This window comes from Lepidochelys olivacea, assembly GCF_965140295.1.
Source record: "Lepidochelys olivacea isolate rLepOli2 genome assembly, chromosome: 1".
In the NCBI taxonomy this organism is placed as follows: Eukaryota; Metazoa; Chordata; order Testudines; family Cheloniidae; genus Lepidochelys; species Lepidochelys olivacea.
In genome coordinates this window covers 224,270,337-224,290,951 of record NC_140411.1, presented here as the reverse complement: position 1 = coordinate 224,290,951, position 20,615 = coordinate 224,270,337, and the positions used below count along the sequence as shown (strand labels likewise).

Below are 20,615 nucleotides of genomic sequence, written 5' to 3'. Positions count from 1 at the left end.
GATAGACTGAGGTAAGACTAGATCATCACAATGGTCCTTTCTGGCCTTAAACTCTATAAAACTTTTTCATTAAACTTTATTCTCTGTTTGAGATGCGGAATTTACAAAATGTATGATTCTCAGTCGCTGCAACCCACATAAATCCATCCCTCCACCCTCTTGTACATGTTGCGGGTAAAATAGCCACTACAGCTTTATGTGGCTCACCAAGGATTTCTGTTAATATGTACACCGGGCGTATCCCGTATTCCTCACTGGGCAAAATTCCCTTTAATTTTTAAGGAGTTTTGAATCAGGCTCATCATCCACAATGTGGGCTTAAGCCTATGTTTCTCTGAAACACAAACATGCATCTTAGCAGAGCAGTTCATTTTATAAGACACAGAGGGATGCTCACCTACCTGTCAGAGAACAAGATCAAGCCCTTGGAAACTGACAATCTATGGCACAAGTATTGGAAACCACTATGGTGGAGCACTAACTTTTCTTGGAAGGAGGAGCATGGAGAGGGTTAGCTCATAGATACTTTCCACAGTAAATTAGTTAACATTAACTGTAGGAAAAAATTAGTTTAGTTGTGAGAAGAGTCCAGGAAACTGATCAAAAGGAGGACTCTGGGGGGTGTATTTTCAAAGCATTGTGTGGGATGTTCACTGCATAACTTCCACTAAAATGAGTGTTTAGAGTGGTGTGGTGATGGTTTAGAGGGGAGTGGTGATGAGGTAGTCATTTTATCTCTGTCACCTTTACCTGGATGGGTAGAGACCAAAAGCCATTATTATTTGATGGCTGTATTTGTGGCCTAAGTGAAACAACTTGGATAATCCACAGTGCAAAAAAAAAAAGAAAAAAGTTGTTATAATAATACTTTGCACTTACATAGCATTTTTCCTTGGTAGAGCTCAAAGCACTTTACACACATGGTGGGTAAGTCATACTCCAGTTATAGATGTGGTATCTGTCATGTAAACAAATTAGTGACTTGCCCAAGATGTCACAGTGAGTTGGTGTTAAAGTTGAGAGTTGAACAATGGTCTGCTAACTAGAGCTGGTCAAGCAGCATGCACTGGACACTTCTGATTTGTCAAAATGGACACATACCAGTTTTAACAAAACTTTTGGAGGAAAATATTTTTCAGGTCGAGGATGTAATTTCTGGTCAAAACCAGTAAGTGGGAGGAGGGGATGGGAGAGAGAGAGAGACTCACCCCAGAGTAACCAATAGTTAAAGTACCCATCTAGGATGTGGAAGATCCAGGTCTAAATCAGGTAGCATAGGGACTCAAACCTGGGTCTCCTGCATCCTAGATAAGTGCTCTAAATACTGGTCTATGGGTTAATCTGGGGTGGTTTTGCTCTCTGTTTTTTTCATTGAAAATCTTTGAATGCTCTCAGTTTTGTCCCAGTGCAGAATGGGAAAAAATTGAAATCTGAAATTTTCATAAAACAGGGAAAACCATTTCCTGCCCATCTCAGCACCTTACCACCCGCCCCATGCCTGATTTACTAGATGCTGAGTCCCCTGACAATCTCAGCAAATAGGACAAGCGTTGTATCTGTTATGGCGGATGAACTACTTGAATCGTAGAGCTCTGGTGGTCCCCAGTTTACCACTGAGGCACATTGGCATGGAACTGAAAGAGAAGCATGCGCTGTTTCTGCCTGTGTTGTATCTATCCTGTAGTTAAATAAAGGCCTTCAGATTCCAGAGGTGCTATTTCAGCACCTTTCACCAGCACCAAATTATGTTTAAATAACAAAATGGTTTAAACATTCAAATACTGTAACTACATATAGTCAATATTCCCCTACTTATTGGATTACTGCAAGACAGCCAAATTCCCTGTGGTAGTTCTGGAGCACAAGGCCACTTACTCATAAATGAATGTACAGGATTGCTACACTGTAGGTACATTGTGTTAGAGGGTAGCATTATCCACATTTGGGGATGTCAGATACTTAAAACTAAACTGAACAGTTCTGGCCCTTGAAATGCCAACAAGACTGATCTCTTAGCTGATAGGGTCCAGCTTCAATCATTATATATTTTACTTGTAAACTATCCTGGGTTTGTATGTGATTTGGAGGAAAAAATAATTTGTTTATTTATAAAGAACCATGAAACAGAAACTCTGAAAGTGCAGTGTATAGTGCAAAGAGGTTGACAGAGTTGATTACAGAGGGTTTAACTGTTGATGGTATGAAGATTTTTCTCCAGTTGATATTTCTCAGCAATTTAGTTGTGAAAAATTGTTGTTTTGTGCTTAAAAAATTATACGGTTGATAATTAGGACAGTAGTGCTGCAGAATTTTTAGGCCTTTCATGTTCCCTTTCCAGGCTTGAAATGGACTTTAACAATGTATTAGATTACTATAGATGGGGCTGGTACCTCTGCCTACTATTAAGGTTGCCCAATAGTGTCCATTATAAGACCCTGTTTTCAGTTGCTTATAATTTTGCTAAACTTTAACCATTTGGGCTGATATTTTCCATGCCAGGTATGTATCTCAGGATGTCTTTTTTCTTTTTCTTTTTTTTTTTTTTTGGGTGTGGGGGGTGTGGGGGTAAAACGTCAGCCAAAACAGTTCATTGTTTCCAAGATTGGTGCTAGGGGGAAACACGTTGTTTTGTCCATGTTAAAAATTTTAATGGCTTTCAAAGAAAAAGTTCTAGCACCCCCTTGCTCTGGCACAGGGACTTGAACTATGGCGGGGGGGGGGGTCTTTGTATCAGGGGTGTGTCTTTTGTTATCCCCATGAAAATCTGCCCAAATTTGTCAAGTTAAAAGCCTTTGAAAAATTGTGGTGTGCACTTGCGTAGTTGAGACTTTGATTTTTAGCAGCTCTGGGTATGTCTACACAGCAAAACAAAGATCTGGGGTAGTGAGTCTCAGAGCCCAGGTCAACTGACTTGGGCTCTCAGGGCTTGCATCCTAGGACTAAAAATAGCAGTGTAGAAATTCAGGTTTGGGCTGGAGCCTGGGCTCAGAAACCCAGCAAGGTGGAAAGGGTCTCAGAGCTCAGGCACCAGCCCAAGCCCAAATGTCTACACTACTATTTTTATCTCCATAAACTCGGGTTAGTTGACTCAGGCTCTGAGACTCACTGTTTCAGGGTTGTTTGTTGTTGTTGTTTTTGGATGATTTATTTGTTGCATAGAGCGGAGGTACCCTGAGGCCTCTGAAGGTTCCATTGTCTCTGAACATGTTCAAGTTTCTCACAGCTCCTAGTGCTGACCAGAGAGCATGTGTACCATCCCCACAGAGTGACTGAGCATGCTCCCTCCAGCCCAGAGATACAAGTGTGAAGCTGGACTTTCCATGTAATGGTTTCTGCTGGCTGCCAAGGTCAGGGTGAGGCTGGACACCAGAGCTGACAGCAGGGAGTGTCTCTCTCCTGTGCTCTCAGTGACCCCCACTACTGGCACCGAGGCAGTGTAATGGAGGAAGCTGTCTCATTCAAATGCAGAAGGGACAAAGGCTGGACCAGGGGGAAGGGAGAGGATTAGACTGGGACAAATTGCCTGATGAGGCTGGGAGGAGCCAGAGTGCGAGAGGGAGGCTGGGATTGGGATCCATTAGGGAAATGGGGACTGGCTGGCAAGAAGCCAGAGACTGGGAACCAGTGGGAGTGTGTCTGTGTGTGGGGAAGATACATATCTGACAAGGAGCTGGGGTGCAGGGGAGAGGACCGACACTGGCTGGGCAAAGAGACTGAGACAAGGAGGGAGGTCTGAAGGCGTTTGCTGTGCATAGAAGTGTCCATGAAACAATTCCTCTTATGCAAGTTGCCCCAGCAGCAGCTCTAGTAACTGTCAGGTCAGTCCTGGTCAGGGAGAATATGTCATGATGTCACAAAGCGAGTGAGGCTTCATTAAGACTTTGCTTAAAACAGGAACATTTTAACAGATGCCCGGCCAATGCATGGCGACTTGTATATTGTTTGTAACTTTATTCAACCAGTGGCCATCCAGTTGTGAAGATCTGCCGTTATTTTCTGTTATCTGCATATGTGTAAAAATAACACAAGATTTTTTTTTCAGAATAGGAGAAATGGGAGGTGTCTTTTGAGGAGCTGGGTGGTTTCCTTGGTTTGCAGTCTCACAGAACTAGAAAAATAGTTTACTCTATTCTCTGTTCTATTCAATATAATTTTTATATCACACTCGTCACTGTAGTATCTGAGCATCTTCCAAGAGCACATCAAGCCATGTTGCACATCTGTCACGTTATTTGTTCTCTCATCCTCTCTCCAGCTGGAGGAGCCTATGCAGTGGAGTGTCCTGTTTTGGTAGGGTGTCTTTTTTTTAATTATTATCATTTTTAATATAAACATACCTGTTGCTATGTGTGTGTTATGTTTATGCTCAAACAGCCATTTTGGATGGAGATCAAACACAGAGACATTCAGCCCCCCCAGTTTTGAATGTTTTTGACACCTATGAGCAAGTGGACATGGTGGTTTGATTGGAACTGTTTGCCAACCTTGGCTATAGCAGTCATATAGGAGCTGTAATACAGGGAAACGACCCCCCACCCTCTCCTTAAGTAAACAATTTGAAGTAACCCAATAAATTCTATTTGACCTTGTAAGCCCCCTCTCTATTAGACAACTAACATTCCTTGGTCCCTTTATGTGGTTACTTTACCACGAACGGAAGCACAGGCAGTATCCTCGGGACGCAAATCCCTGTTTTTCACTTTGAAAATCATTTTTTTTCAGCTGTAGGGCATCCCAGATTTCACTGCAGAACATCTTGAGACTATTCCAAAAGAGCAACTATAGCAAACTAACTGCTACACGCTGTCAGGGAATGGCAAGCTCTTGGAGGTTAGTGAAACAACAACAATTTATAACTCTAACAACATTTAATCATGGATCTCATTTTTTCCTGTACAAGGAGCAGCCCGCTGTTCTAATTTATCCCCTTCCCAGCCTCCCTGGTTCCACTCCACACTGGTAAATATACACAGAAATCATCATGGTAGCTCAAAGACTATTGGGCTAATGAAAAGGAGGACTTGTGGCACCTTAGAGACTAACCCATTTATTTGAGCATGAGCTTTCGTGAGCTACAGCTCTCTTCATCGGATGCTCACAAAAGCTTATGCTCAAATAAGTGGGTTAGTCTCTAAGGTGCCACAAGTCCTCCTTTTCTTTTTGCGAATACAGACTAACACGGCTGCTACTCTGAAACTTGGGCTAATGAGTCTGACACAAACTTTTGTAGAGCAAAGAACTTGCAATAATAGCCATCAGCTTGCTGTTGCCCTGTCTCTTTGGTTCTTTGTCCTTAATCCCCACATCCACCACAGGAATCTCTCTCTTTGTAGTGTAGATGGATCAGTCATTGGGCTGCTAATCTAGATTGGCCCAACCCTGCAAGGTGCTGGATATCTCCTGCTATATGCTGAGTAATCTGATCTGCTAGTAAAATCAATGGGAGCTGACGTTGGCACGTCACTTCTTAAACACCACTGGCTTTATTCTGTGTCCTCAGGTTGTTCAGCCACTTAGCTGATTTGAAACAGAGCACTGGAACAAAATATGTTCTAAGTGATTTTTAACTAAAAGCTAATGTGAAAATGTTGGAGCTTGAACCAATGTAAACATATTAAATGTAAGACCATTTTCAAATGTAGTAAAGAAAAAAATCACACAGTGTTCCTTCTCCTGAAATTCCTAAAGGATACATTTCTCCTTCTGAGTCATGATTTCATAAGATTATATTTTATTAAACATTCTTTACAAATTTTAAAATATTGCTATTTTACATGCACAGAGGAAAATCAGTTGAACAGTTGTTCATAGGCATCCATTTAAAATCAACCACAAAAGAGGAACACTTTATTATGATGTCAGTTATTAATGTACTTGATATGTATATCTAAAGTGCATTATGTTACAATATATATATATGTATAGAAAGTCAGCAGCACCAAGATACTTTCACAAAATAAATACACCATTCAACAAAATAAATTATGGTAAATGTGACAATAATAATTGGCTTAGCCTTAGCAAAAAAAAAAAAAAAAAAGAAAAAAGGAAAAAAAAATTCACAATAGCCAAATGTGCAGTTTCAGAGAGCAATGGGGAGGAGGAGGTTTTATTTTGATGCATTTACAATATTTACAGATAATAAATATTTCTAATACTTTCCTTATGTTCACTATTACAGAATACTGCAATACGTTTTCCAAAGATCTCAACTGAAAATTCAACGCCTCCTGCAAAGAAAGAGGGGGGTGGGGGACACAAAAGGGGAAAAAAATTAAATTTCCCTGAAAATAAATGGACACAAGATTAATGTAACAGTTCCACAAGTAATATAGGGTGTGCCTTGCTATTAAATAGCCCCTCTAGGAAGAGCTGATTAATAACACTGAGCTATTAGGAGTCTTCTTTTAAGTCTCTACAGTTCTTTTAATGCAATGAAAATAGCAATGCAAGGGATGGCACACTGCTTTCACACAGCTGAGTCTGTATCATCTGCAGCCCTCTACTCACAGAAGTAGGAAGAGGGTTCTGCTTCATTTAGGCCCTGATTCAGCAAGGTACTTAAGCACATGCATAAATACCACTCAAGGCTACTTATGAGCTGAAAGTTAGGCATAGTTTTAAGTAGCTTGCTGAATTGGGGCCATAAAGCTCAGTTCAGAGAACAGATTTAAAAAACCCATATAAAACCAGCTGGAAAAATGAGCATTAAGGGCAAGGCTGAAAAGAACAATCAAGCCCATCTAGTAGCTAATGTGCCCATTATATTGCTTGAGCTATGTTTCCTGTGCTGCCTTTGTGATACCATGTTTACTGTTGTCAGATACGTTCTACTGTTGTCATTTGGTCTGTCTTTACCGCTGATGGTGGACTATAAGCAACCATTGGATAAGGAATTATTTAATTGTGAAGTATGTATTTATAGAACATGAATTTTACTGTAGAACAATGTGTTCAGGTCCTGATTCTGAAGAGACACTAGCTCCATTCACAGCACAAATTAATTAAATGGTTGTTGAATTAAGGCTTTGGGAAAACTGAAATTGCATCTTTGTGAGTCCAGGAGGAGTCTAAAGGCCTGCCCCCTGAAAATATTGAGCATTTCCTGTGAGTCTCTGAGCACCTTCAGCTTGTACCAAATTCAGTGGGAATTGGAGGCCTTCAGCACCTTGCAGGATCAAGCCTTAAGGTTGGGAATTGCTCTTCTGAACTTAATAGGTGCCACTGACAGACTGGTTTTAATTCTGTAATGCTCCCCATCCACCGTGAATTCAAGAGGCTATAAGCAGTATCCCCTGCCACCCATTCTGTATCTTATTTATATTTTGTTTTGTATTTTCCAATATTGATATTTTTCTGACAGTGAAACTACTGGGTTTTTCCTCTCTCACTGTGTGCAGTCCATTTCTGTAATTGTATGTTGGTTCCCTAGGAAACAACTATAGGATGGAATTTGATTGGCTGTGTTGTCAGACTGATTGCCAAAGTTGTGGGTAGAGTTTCACATGGCAGACTTGTGTGGGTGTGAGACACACAAAAAAAGAGGAAATTCTTGACAATTTAAGGGGGTTTTATGTGCTTAATGAAAGCAAGACTATACCTAATTTTAGGGAGGTTACACTTTTGAAAGGTTTCTTAGGAAATTAAGTACCAATAATTTAATTTAATTGGAATGGGAATATAGTTCAAATAAATTGGTTAGTCTCTAAGGTGCCACAAGTACTCCTTTTCTTTTTGCGGATACAGGCTAACATGGCTGCTACTCTGAAACCTACTATAGATGTGTACTTTTAAAATGGATTATGCTTTGGTTCTGGATTTAGCTTTTAGCCTTGAATTTAGAGTTCAAGGTGAACCACGATTTAGGTTTGGGTTTCATGGTACCAAAATCTTATAACTGCTCTCTGTGGTTTCTAAGCTCAAATGTCATAAATATTGCAAAATCAACTAATTTTGCAAGACCTTTCTCATATTGGGCCACGTTCCTACCGGAACTAGAAAGCAGGTCTCTTTCAGTTTTTGTTTGGACTTGGACTCAAAATTGTGGGGTCAGGACTGCTAGGGAGAATTCGCGAGTTCAGCCAAACTGCAGTCATGCCTTCTGTCCCCACCAGCAGGGAGAGTTGTGGTATATGAGCCCTCGAATCAGCTCTGTGCAACTGGAGGATTACACATATACAGGGGTGATTGTCCCTGAGCCAGCTAAACTGAGTTTACAGATGTGTTATGTCGTCACTGCAGTGCAAAGTGACTCTGGTGCCCTGGAGGCTCTGGCACTCCTATCTAAAATCTGTAGGGAGAGGCAGGGGTTGGATTTGAGATGCCAATTCAGACACAGGGCTTGCATATGTTTGTAAAGAATGACTTGTGTTATTAAGTAAAAATGATGATGAATTATGTCATTTCCTGAATTAAAAATAATTAAACAAAAGGTTTCAGATTTCAAGTTGACAGCTGTTTTGATTTAAGGTGTAGAAATGATCGCATCTGCCAGCTCACTTGGATAATTACAGATAAAGAGCATGTACTCGATTCTCAGAAACCAGAACTGCTGTGGGCTTTGTAAGGGAGGAATTGCAAACTCCTGTTTTATAACTTTCTTTTTTTTTTAAAAAAGTTAGCTTTTATAATTAAGTATTGCAAGTATACAATCCCTTCAAGACTCTATTCCCCTACTGGACTAACATTGCAAGAAGGGTAATAATGCCAAGAGGCTAAGGCCAAAACTGTAATGTACTGTAAAGTTGAGCTTCCTTTAGGCATATGAGGACATTCGGAATTTAAAACTTAAACCGATCAAATCTATAGAATAGTCTTTTGTATTTCATTTACAGATCCCATCAGAGATAAGAGTAGTATTAAAATAAAATCCAACAATCAAATGCTTTGGGAGTTTTAGCCCCATTACTTTAGTTTCTGTATAAGTGCACATTTGAAGGTAGGCTTTGTTTTTCAGATATCCTAGCTCTATAACATTTATTGCAACTTCTGTATGTATCAAACATCTGATTACATATGCCCTGGAACAGGCCTTTAAAGGTATTTCTGTACTGCAGCAGGAAGGGGTGATTCCCAGTATGGGCAGGTAGACTCAGACTAGCTCAGCTTGAGCTAGTATGCTAAAAATAGTACTGTGGACTTGGCAGCACTGGCAGAGACTCAGACTAGCTATCCAAGCTTGGATAGGGGTTTCGGCAGGCTTTGTCTCCAGCAGCTAGCCTTAGCGGCTGCTACTGCTATTTTTAGCACGCTAGCTCAAACAGAGCTAGTGCAAGTCTGTCTGCCCTCCCTGGGAATCACACCTCTTATCTGCAGCGTAGCCATACTCTCAGTAACAATCAAAAGCAGCGCCAGTTACACCACTTCTTCTTATTAAAGTTCTGTTAACTACTGACTTGTCATTAAGTCTAAGGCCCAATCCCAAATTTCTTACTCTGGCCTAGATAAGGCTTGGTGCTGAATGCCAGGAACTCCCCTGACCTCGATTGGCAGTTGAGGACATGAGGCACCTATCAGGACTGGTCCCATAAAGATTGAATTAAGGTGCAGCATTTTAATAAAACCCATGGTTCATGGCATCTCTCTTCAAATAATTTACTGTGAAGCAAATTGCACTTTTGTGTCCATTGAGCCAAAAGTGAAGGGGAAGAGGTGAAGGGAGAAGAGTGTTATGTGTTTTCTTTTTAAATTCTTTTTGGAATTGAATGTTTCTGTTTGCCTTCTGTACACAAAGCTGTTCAAGCTCAAATCCAGACATGAGATGTGTGCAAGCGGGCTAGCGGCTCAGGACACTTAGTAGAGAGACTCCAACTCACCATTGCCCTTAAAAACCTTCATTGTCATACATGAGGAAAACACATCTCTCTCCAAGGGTAATGCTCAACATTTTTCAGCAGCAACGTAATTGTTTCACAAGCTGGCAGAAAGATGGAGCTGAATTAAAAAGTCCTAATGGCAGGGAAAATTTTATGGCAAAAGGCTGGTCTGCACTGTTTGCAGATATTACTAAAAGAGAAACTTTCCGTGTTCTCCCCTAAGGTTAAACAGTAAAATGAAAAACTGTAAAGTAAGGGTAGGAAAGCTGCCAAGGATCAAGGGGAAAAAAAGAAAACCTCTCCATTTTATAGATGCAGAGCTTTAAGCAGAGTTCAAAGCTTCAGTCTGCTGAGGACCAAATGTGAGACAAAGATCTGAAACACGGATACCAAAGTAAAAGCAGCGCAGGAAATTGTAATAGATGTGAGGGTCATTTCTTTGGCGTAAATAACACTTTCTGTAACCTCAGTTTCACAAATCTCTGTGATAAGTAATTTACCATAATTATTCCTGACAGAGTTGTCCAGAGTCTAGAGCAGGGTATTGGGAGTCATGAGACCCGAGTTCTAGTCCCTACCCTGCTGGTGAATCACTGTGTGGGTCATGGGCAAGTTGCTTAACTTCTGTACCTCCGTTTCCCCAGCTGTAAAATGGGAATAACACTTACCTTTGTAAAGTGCTTTGTGGTTGCACAACATTTTGAAATGTCCTAAAAATTTTTATTATTATTATTATAATAATAAAATTCCAGATTTGTGTGAGGCAGAGGTAAAATCTAACAATTCCAATAAATAAACAAAATAAATGGTGTGTCTCCTTGATAAGGATAAAGCATGATTACCTTAAACTGTGATCATGTGTAGTACCAGAGATGTCCAAGAGGGGGACCCCTTCATTTCCATTCTCAGATTCTCTAGAATTTGGCCATGCTGAGCGGGTTCGCCTCTTTTTCTTTTCTTGTTCCTTGCGTTTTCCAGGCTTTGGTTTCTTCTTCTTTCCCGATGTCTTCAGGGGCTGCTCTTTGTATGTCTGAGCTTTGTTTGTCTCCTGAGTTAGGTATTTACCCTCATCTTCACTGCCACATCGGACAGGGTAGTTCTTTGTGTTAGTCGGAGGCTTAGGGTTTGGAGAAACTTCTGAAGTAGTCCGGATCTCTGCTGTGTTAACACCTTCAATGAGATTTTGAAGGAAGATCCTCCTTCGTAGATCTTGGATAGACTTCCCTTTGTCATGCAGTAGCTGATGCTCTGATACAGCTCTTTTGCTAAAAGAAAAAGAGAGCAGGGAGAAAAAGATATTTTATAATTTCATTATCAGCCAAAACTTGGCAAAACTCATCTCTCCTCTGGCAGCTGTCGCTACAGTGAGCAGTGAACCAACTTTCCAGCTCTTAGTGTACCCTGCAAACTCAGTGGTGGAGCAATTTCTTGTCAGAATAGCTGTTCCCTGCAGAGAGGGAAAGAACCTAAGCCAGTAATAATTCTCTGTGGACCCATCACACACCACTGGACTTGTGGGTGGATTAGTCAATGCTCTGTTCTGGGAAAGCATTTCTTAATGGTACAAGGCATTCTATCTAGGCACTAAGACAAGAAAGGCAGTTGCCAAAGTTAGGGAAAGAAGGGAACCAGATAATGGAGCACTGCAGTCACATAAGAAAGGGAATATTAAACACCTGCAGGGAAACCTGAACCTCTTTCTATGCAACATCATTTTAGTAACTTTCTTCTGCCCCATCATATACTTTAAAAAAAAATATGCACCTTACTTTTAAGTTTCAATTAGTGTAACTGCTAGTATTTTTTATGCCAAAATTTTCAAACTTGAGTGCCTAAAATGTGAGCAACCTACAACCATATTTAGACACCGAAACAAGCAGCTTGACATTCAGAAATTGTGAGCACCTAGCAGCTCCCATTGACTTCAGCCAATATTAAATCTGGATTTAAGTGGATTTAGGAACCCGAGTTTGAAAATTTTGACCTGAATTTCTGGTGTTCTCTATTTTCTCTTGTGCACTGTGCCAGTCCATTTCTGTGGTTCCCCTCACCCTTTTCTCTGCATCTCTGTTCCTTATGATTCTTCCTTGACATTCTTCCAAAGTTCCTATATTTGTCCCTTTTATTGCTCATTGCAACTCTGACATTTTGGTTCATTGGAACTCTTAAACTGTATCTGTTTTTGAGGAGTTGGAAGATGATTTAACTGGAAGCCTTGCCAATGGTTCATACTTGGCTAACAAGGTATGGTCATCAGAAACCTTTGAGAAAGGATGGTCCAAGATCTGTCTGGCCAATGAATAACCATGAGAAAATACACATTTTTTCCTTAATGCAGGGTGGATGCACACCTGCACTGTGAACCATGAAAGCATATGAGGTGGAATTATAGTTATGTTCCCACGACTGCTAAAACCTATAGTCCTTCAAGCTTGCTTTATCTCAGTGTGCTGAGACAGGCTATGCATCCTCTTTTATTGTATCAGGGTGCCTACCCGTGATTGGACTGATGCTAACCAAAGAAAATGAATTAATTGCCTTGCCTGTTGCACAGTAATTTTGTCTGTAGCTAATGCAGTTTCTGAATATGGATGAGCAGGGAGAAGACCGATAACTGTCTGAGAGACTATTCACCCCAACTATCCTACTATACTGTGGAGTTTCAAAATGTGGTGTGGTATAACTATACACCAAATGCTTGAGCGAGGTCTGTAATTTGTTACCCTCAGTCCCTTCTGAGCTGGCTGCCATATGTTGTGGACTTCCAACGTAGTCAATGCTAGAGCTCTTTGGAAGTTAGCAGCTTCATGTAGCATAAGTTTATGAGAGCATCTCCTTTGCTTTTTATCCATATAGATCTGCACACACGGAGTTTTTGGTTCAAATGATCCCAAGTCTCAAAGTGAAATTCAGATCAAAATTCCAACTTGTCCCTAGCTCCACAATAACACTATGAATTGATCATGATTTTGCTGCAAAGCTATATATTGGGTATATTTGCTCAACACTGCGCGTAGATTTGCTCAAAAGAGTTGAGTAAATCTTTTGCTAAATGTTCTCTGAGTTTCAAGAAACCTGTAGGCAGGTGAATGTCAGGGAATTTGTGATTTTTGTGCATCATGCTCTTCTATTGAACACCTCTAAGCAAAAATAACATGGCCTGATACTGAGCTGGTGTAAAGGGGCACAGCTTAATTCACTTCTATGGAGCTGCAATCATTTACACTGGCTCAGGATCTGGCCTATCCGAAAAGATATGTAATCATCCATTCTGCCAAACTCTTCCTGTGATGCTACTCCAATCCCTCTAATGGCCTATATCACACAGTCACTCTGATGCTCTGTCTTGTACACCTTACTTCATAGCAATAACCAGCAAAGGTTGGCTATTAACTACCTCCTTGCTTAGCTCAACCTGACTTGCAAATGTCAAATGTTAAAACCAGCACCTTGCACTCATCTGACTGTGGCAAACTTCTGTCATGTTTCTCAATCTGTCCACTGTGACTCACATTACTTTCCTAACTAAAGAACTATATTTTCCCAGGATGCTTTCATGGGAAATGTAGTTATCATTCCACTCTCCTAGTTTATAAAAAACATACAAAATCTTAGTGCTTTACTGAGTTTAAAATAGTATGCCTCATGTGAAAAGCTTTCCTACTGTCTCTTATAAACTACCAGGGATAATTGCTTTTATTACAGAGAACACAAAGCTGCCTTAATCCTCTACTGTATATTTAGTCAATTTACTCACTGTTACAAATCTTGCATCTTAAAATCTTGTTATTAAGGACTCTTGATTGAAAAGCAATTTCATTTTACATAGATAGTCTAAACCTAGAGTACACACAATACAATCAAACATCATTACAAGACCCACTTCTTATATTAGTGTAGATTTCCATTACAATCCATGAATTGACATGAGAATGGATGCAGTGCCCGGAAGGGGCAGGTTTCAGTTTAAATGTCTGTCTGATATTTAGCATGCAAACCTGGCCCCAAACAACATTCTGCTGTTCCACGTGACTGTATAATATTACATAGAGTTATATTTCACATGACTTTTATTACCCAGCCAGACTTGAAGATTACATTTTGTCTCCCAGTTTCCTTTGGGAAATTTATGTTTCACAATATACAAAGTGAAAAATATGTGGTAAATATAAATCTCCTCCCCCCATTACTAACCCCAAGCTAGCCACTCAAGTAACTCCTTTGTTTGTAAACCCAAGGAAAACAACTTGCTGAAGAAGGTTCATGTATGAGAAGTGTCCCATAACACAGGTATCAGCAATGTGATGAAAAGTCCCCATCTTTCCCCTCCCCTCTCCTCCTCATTCACAGTAAGGAAAGTGGTGGACTCTTGAATATGTGTATTCAGTTACTGGGATTAGTTATATATGACAAATAATAATATTTACAAGAAAAATGCTGTAGTATTAGCAAACAACACAGTTAGGAAATATTAGGATGTTAGGGTTAGGATGACCCACTAGAGGTCCCTTCCATCCTTCTATGAAATATGCTTCTCACTGAAAGGAAAACAGTCTGACCCCAAACCAAATGCAGTAAATGTTAAGCTAACATGTGGGTAAGCACTTCTGAGAGAAAGATGTAGACCATGGTTTCTGTTTGCCCAAAGTGCCCAGACAAATTATTGTATACAAGAATGTTCTATATACACGTGTAGCTAACTAGTCTTATGTCTCATTATGGAAAAAAGTACTTAGGCTGAAATACTAGGAAGCCAGGACTTGTGAACATTCTGATTTCTAAAATGTTACTTTTGGGTGACTATTCCCGGCCCCCTCCCCCCAGTTCATTCTTCTTAGAAAGTTTTGTTCACTTCTTTTAAACTTGTGTCAGTAGCAAAAAGTTAACTTTCTGTCTCCATTTTTTTAAATTAAATAATTAATTATTGAATCATTGTCATACTTTGTTCATTTGCGGCCTGATCCAAAGCTCATCTAAATCAGTGGAAAGATTTCAATTGGCTCTGGATCTAGCCCTTAGGGAGGTATCCTGCAAAGGGCTGAGTGCCTTCCGCTCTCGTTAACTCCACTGGGAGTTGAGGGTGCTCAGCCCGTCTCACAAGTGGGTGCACAGTTTATGCTAAAGGAAAAATATTTGAAAGAAACTTGGAGATGTGGTGATGCAATGTCTAGGCATGCTGATAAAAATATCTAATTTCTCTTTGAGTCATTGCTTGTTTTCCAGAAACTTCTTTAACAGCTAAAACATTTAATGGGCCCTGCAATCTGTACTCAGGAAAACTTCCCATTGGTTTCAATGGGAGGTTTGCCTGCATAAGGACTGCAGAATGGGGCCTATGATTTAGTTCTGTTTGGCTATAATAATGTGTCTAATTTAATCTACTACTGATTTAAGCCTTCCCTGGAAAACTACGTCTATACTTGAGGCAAGTTATTAACCATTAGCTCTAGGAATGGTTTGTGGTGATATTAAAACAGGGTGTATGTTTGCATGTGGTGTTAGTGTTTGTGCTGTACCCACAAACAAAACTACATGAATGCCACTGACTGACAGCTAAATGGTTTCTTCAGTGCGTTTTACATGCTATACAAAAAGGGAATCAAGAAAAGCTTTTTGACAATTTAGCACCTATTTTGTCATCCCATGATTTGGAGGGTGGAGGAAAACAGGAGGGGATGTATTTAAGCTTGACATATATAAGTACTGGACTTAAAAAGATAACAGGTATGTCTTATCAAATCTTAATTTAAGCAAAAGTTGGCTCAGTTCCAGTTCAAAGATTCTTAGCCAAGGAAATAGAGTATTTAGTTGTGCTTTATTTTTTATGTACATGAATCCACACATGGATTCTCTGCACAGCTGAAGAGAATAAGATGGTTTCAAAACAAAAAATAGTTCCAGGGTAGTTTGCAGCAGTGCGAACTAGCAAATGTTAATAGGGAGAAATACACTGTAGCTTTATCATCAGTACAATGAATGCAATTTGCCCTAGGAGGTTTTGGTGCCAAAGTTCAGACAAGTCTCAAGTCATTTCACTTAGGGGGATTTATTTGCTTTTCAAATGATAAGAGAGGAAATGATATATGGAACACTTGTCCTGAAATACATACATGAGCAGTTATAAGGAAACTCTTCTGAAGTTGATTAAATGTACAGTATGTGATGCTTTCCTCTAAACATTCTTGACAGGGTTTTCTAATTCTCTCTCTTTCTCTCCAGTCTGACTCTTGCTTCTGAAGGGGATAGAAACGTCAAGTCTTGTCAGCTGCCTTTTAAGCCAGTGTACAGCTTGAAGTGTTCCCTCCCTAAAATATCTGGTACAGATCAGTCGCCTAAATGTCTACAGAGAGTAAGTAACATAGCTACATGTGTAGGCTATTGATCTAGATCACTTCTGTGGTTTCTTTTCTGGACTTAGCTTACAATACAGTGATATCTATGTTCATGATTACTGGAGGAATAAGAGGGTCATTTCCTGAGCAAAATATCTGAAATCAGGTTATCATCTAGCTACAAAATGCTTCTGTCTCCAAGTCAGTTATTTGACTCCAACTGATGAAATTATTGCAAAGTGGCACAAGTCCAAAGGAAATATTTCGATATTTAAATTGTACTATCTTCCGCAGCTATCTTCCATATCTTTTTAGTGAGCTACCAATACCTGTACTGGATGTACAGGCATATGTACAGGCATATTGTCATTCCAGTATATAATCTACACTTATTCGCTACAGTATGGTTCCAAACCTCTCTCATTTGTCTGTCATGGTGTGTGAATAGATGTCGATCTACATCCAACCACCCTATGTTTTGCTGTCTTATATACACTTCGGCTCCTCAGGTTAAAGCACACATTCTTACCTGATTGTCTTATACAGTCAGGGAGAATTGAAAAGTGCTGTCAATCCCTTGTGATTCATTAAAGTGGGTGGGCATATAAACTGTTCTTTCTCTATTGCTTAACCAAAGCTACCTGGTGCAGGTACTTCTGAAGCCGCTCCGGTGAAGAACTCCGGCAGGTAACAGAGAGGTTTCTGCTTAGATTTCTCACCCCCCCCCCACCTCCCCCCCACCCCCAGTGATCAGAGTCAGAAAGAAACTTACAGTCTGCGGCTTGTCCCTTCCACTGATCTCCCATAACAGGGGACAGAATAACTCAGCAGGAAGACTGCGAAACTCCAATGCTGGAACAGTTTCGTGAACATGGTATCCCCTCGGTCTTGGAACCTGCAACGAAAGGAAAATGAGTCCAGTGGTACATACTCCGGCTTCTTTCTAAAATAGCAGCTGCGGCGGACTACACAACCTCCTCCGAAGTTGCAAAAGAAAAACAAACTTTCTTGACTCTCGGCAGCTCTCACTTCTTCGAGATCAGCTGCTCCCAACTTTGTGAGCGCGCTCTCTCGCCCTCTCTCCAAAAATAATCACAGGCAATTCCTCTCTTAAATACTAATAAAAATGAACTGGTTTGTATATGGATCGGGCGAAGGAGTGTGTTTACATGTCTCCCATAGAGATCTTTAATTAATCTGGCAAGCCGCTATCTTAGGGGTTTGTGTTACAGGGCAAACCCTCTTTTCAGCAAGGGGGGAAAAAGTTCCTCAGCTTATTCCCCCCCCCCCAAACCAAGAGTATTTTCTTCTCTGTACAGATGGGGAGAGCGAGAGACAGACAGACTTGTATATACATCCAGCCATTATACCTCTTCTTCTAAAGCCAGGTTCAGGTCTTGCAGCTTCCGGGACGTTTGGGTCCACACTGAGGAAAGGAACCTGAACTCAGGCAAAGCGTGTGTCGACTATCCGGAAAGCCCGAGAGGTCTAATAGGAGCAGAAGCAGCAGGGAAGGCTTAGGGGCTGGAAAGCATGCTTGGCTGTGCAGGTTGGAGCAGAGCTGGGGCTTGGAATGTTCACACGCTCCGGAGGCAGCCGCTGGGAAACCTGCTGGAGGAGTCAGTGGCTGCAAAGAGATGGCGCCCTAGGAACATGTGCAGAGGGCGCCCAGCACTGGATACCAACAGCCAGAGAGAGAGAGATAGATATTTCACCCCCCCCCCCCCCCCCCGGGATCGGGATCAAGAGAAGCAAACACCCGACCATAAAACGCACATGCCAACCCAGAGCAGTCACATCCCCCGAAAGCAGGGTTGGTTTCTCTCCCTTTCCCCCCACTGGGCCAGCAGCGTGTCTTCCCTCCCGCAGCACGCTGCAAAGGAGGTGACTCTCCCAGGGGGACACTTCCAGATCCAAACCAGCCGCCTCGCTTGAGATTAACGGTGCCTTGCCTTTCACATCACCTACCGTCCTTTACTGCCGTCCACCTATTCCCTGGAGGGCTGGTTCCTACCGATTGTAAGTGTACGCTAGCCCGGGGGCCACACACACTCTGTGGACACGGAAGCTGCTGGCCAGGAAAAAATAATACTCGCGGAGCGTTTCTCCCCCTCCTTTTTCAGCGAATGGCCCAACTTGGGTGTCGAAGGTAGCTGTGTCACTGTGCCTTGAAGTGAGAGGCTGAAAGCACCGCGGTGCGCCCTTCATTTGCGAGACACGGCTTGGGTTCGGAGCAGTAGTTCTTGCTTTCCTTGCTCCTCAGCACAGCTGTGAACAGCTGGCGCCCGTCCAGAACCCCTCGTACATACTTTCTAACCCGTCGCCAGCTGACGGGTTTATACCCTTGGTGGCCTAGCTGCTCTTTCTTACCGCCAGGGAGTTCCAAACACTGGCTAGAAATAAGTCACCTGGGAGAACCGCCTCACACGCTCCCACTTCAATCAGACATCATCACCCCAGCTGAGTGAACAACTGAATTTTCCATCACACGGAAACACTTATGTAAAACCAAAGGTAACACAATCCATCCCTTTCTACAGCCCAGTTGCGCAAGAAACTGCCCCGGGCTATTATGAAGTAATCGATACTACAGTGACTATATATAGAAAACTCTGTTTTTCTTAATGTTGTAAATAAAATAATTTTTATCTGGCACAGTTAGCTTCTGAGGATCTTTATAGCACCCCAGGATTGTCTCTCTCTGTCTTACTCCGCCTTTTAACATAGTGGGGGCGTTATGCTGTAGAAATAAACATTTGGGGTATATGATCCGAATTTAAGTAGCACCCTGATAGCGTAATGTTCTCAGATCCCCAAACCGCCGCAGCATGAAACTTTGTATACAGCATCCAACGACCTCCCCCTGCCCCCACCTCCTCTGATGGCTGCGATTTTGCATCACTTCTCAGGGTTTGTTTTTCAATGCTTCTTTAAACTTCTTCCTTGTTCAGTTTACCTTTTTACCAAAGCCCTCTGGTTTGGAGTTTAAGCATTTCCACAAACGCACAGAACGGGCAAGTTAAACCTGTTCGCATGGTACAAGAGATACCACCATCCCCTCCACTAGGAGTCGAGCCACAGAAGTGTCATTGGGTCGGTTCACTGATTTATTGTACATTCTTTCCAAGCTGCTTCACAAGTCTTAACGTAACACTTAGATATTTTTTAAAATATAAAAATATCTTTTCTATAGCAAGTTAAATTACAAATAGACCATTTTATACCTGAAGGTTGTTTTACATTAAAACCGATATTTGCTTCCATAATAAAACAGCTAAACTACTTAGCCAAGTTTCATAACACACCAGCAAATAAAACCGAAAATAAAAAGGGCTGAAATTGAAATCATGCTGGAAACATTAAATGGCTTATGCTGTAAATAAAGTCACTATACACTTGGTAGGCTATAAATTAAAATGTATAATAAAGGCTACTTTGATTTACATTGCCCTTTCCACTAATTAAACAATAATTGTGACCCACCCCCGCTCCCAAACACACATAAGTCTACTGCTGGTGTTAATGGCAAAACATCTATCACATATTTTTAGAATTTCCTCTCCCCCACAAATTATATATAAAAAAAAGTCCTCATACAGACTCAGGAAAAATAAATAGCCTTTATAAACTTGGAATACTGAAGTTTCCTCACAATTTATTACTTCACCTTTTCCTTGAGTTACAGTCTTCTGTGCCTTTCAGAGATCACCCTGGCCAAAAAAGAGGTTGATCTTCTTAGCAATCGCTTCCACAACTAGTTTCTATCTTTTTTTTTTTAAAGTGAAATAAATCAAAATGAAAATGACTTTAAAAAATCCAGCCCTAGGAACTTTTATTCTGCACCTAACATATTAAAGTAAAAAAGAAGGGTTTTAAAAGCAGGTGCTTCCTTCCCTTGTTGCTCTTGTTATTATCAAGGAACAGGAGCTTCTCCTCTTAATATATATAGAGAGAGACCCTTTTCCCGGTACTGAAAAGAATAACTCGTGACATCATAGCCTACCTTCCCATTTACTGAGTAATCATCCCTGCTTCAATGGGGCTGGAAATACATGACTTAGATCCTAGGGCTCCTAAAGTTTTGTTACTGCTCAAAGAAGGGAGAAGTGCCAAGAAGGCTTGGTCTTTAGCAAGGCATAGGCAGGCACGCACTATGCACCTTTTAGCACATAGCAGAACTAGGAGTCGATGGTATCTGGCATGGTTCTGGCTGAGTTATGTGCCACCTACACGAATGCCTAGCCCGTGAGCAAATTCTAACCTCCCCCAGTATCGTCCCATCCCAACTTTCAGCCCTGTCTTGCAGCAGCGCTGAGAGGAAATTTTGTGAGTGTATATGTCTGGCTTCTGCCTCCTTCCTCTCTTAAAGTTATGCTGAGCGTCTGTTCCTGCCTTCTGTGAGAAGTCATCTATTAAAAAGTCTATGATACTGAATGATTTTCGATCTCAGGAATGTTCTTTATCTCAC

General features: G+C 41.1%; 1 protein-coding gene across 5 annotated transcripts; it reads right to left on the bottom strand.

Moving 5' to 3' along the window:
- Positions 1-5,929: 5,929 nt before the first annotated feature.
- PTHLH (parathyroid hormone like hormone) lies at positions 5,930-20,354 on the bottom strand. Of its 5 annotated transcripts, none has more exons than XM_084609599.1 (5): positions 20,151-20,354; positions 17,518-17,821; positions 16,920-17,042; positions 10,658-11,080; positions 5,930-6,230 (listed from the first exon to the last, which is right to left on the bottom strand). In XM_084609599.1, exons 3-5 carry the CDS (start codon positions 17,018-17,020, stop codon positions 6,221-6,223), a joined length of 534 nt encoding a protein of 177 aa, XP_084465725.1. In that variant the 5' UTR covers positions 17,021-17,042; positions 17,518-17,821; positions 20,151-20,354; the 3' UTR covers positions 5,930-6,220. The 5 variants fall into 5 exon arrangements, with proteins under 5 accessions (XP_084465725.1, XP_084465727.1, XP_084465729.1 ...); XM_084609601.1 differs by lacking the exon at positions 20,151-20,354 and adding an exon at positions 18,116-18,592 and having other exon boundaries at positions 17,518-17,635; XM_084609603.1 differs by lacking the exon at positions 17,518-17,821 and having other exon boundaries at positions 19,800-20,354.
- Positions 20,355-20,615: the final 261 nt, after the last annotated feature.

What these genes read in the sequence shown, in the direction of transcription:
- PTHLH (XM_084609603.1), bottom strand. Translation starts at nt 17,020, where the DNA reads ATGTTCACGAAACTGTTCCAGCATTGGAGTTTCGCAGTCTTCCTGCTG. An exon ending in GAAGGGACAAGCCGCAGACT is followed by an intron (nt 11,081 to 16,919) that starts GTAAGTTTCTTT and finishes TTTTTCTTTTAG; the next exon opens with CAAAAGAGCTGTATCAGAGC.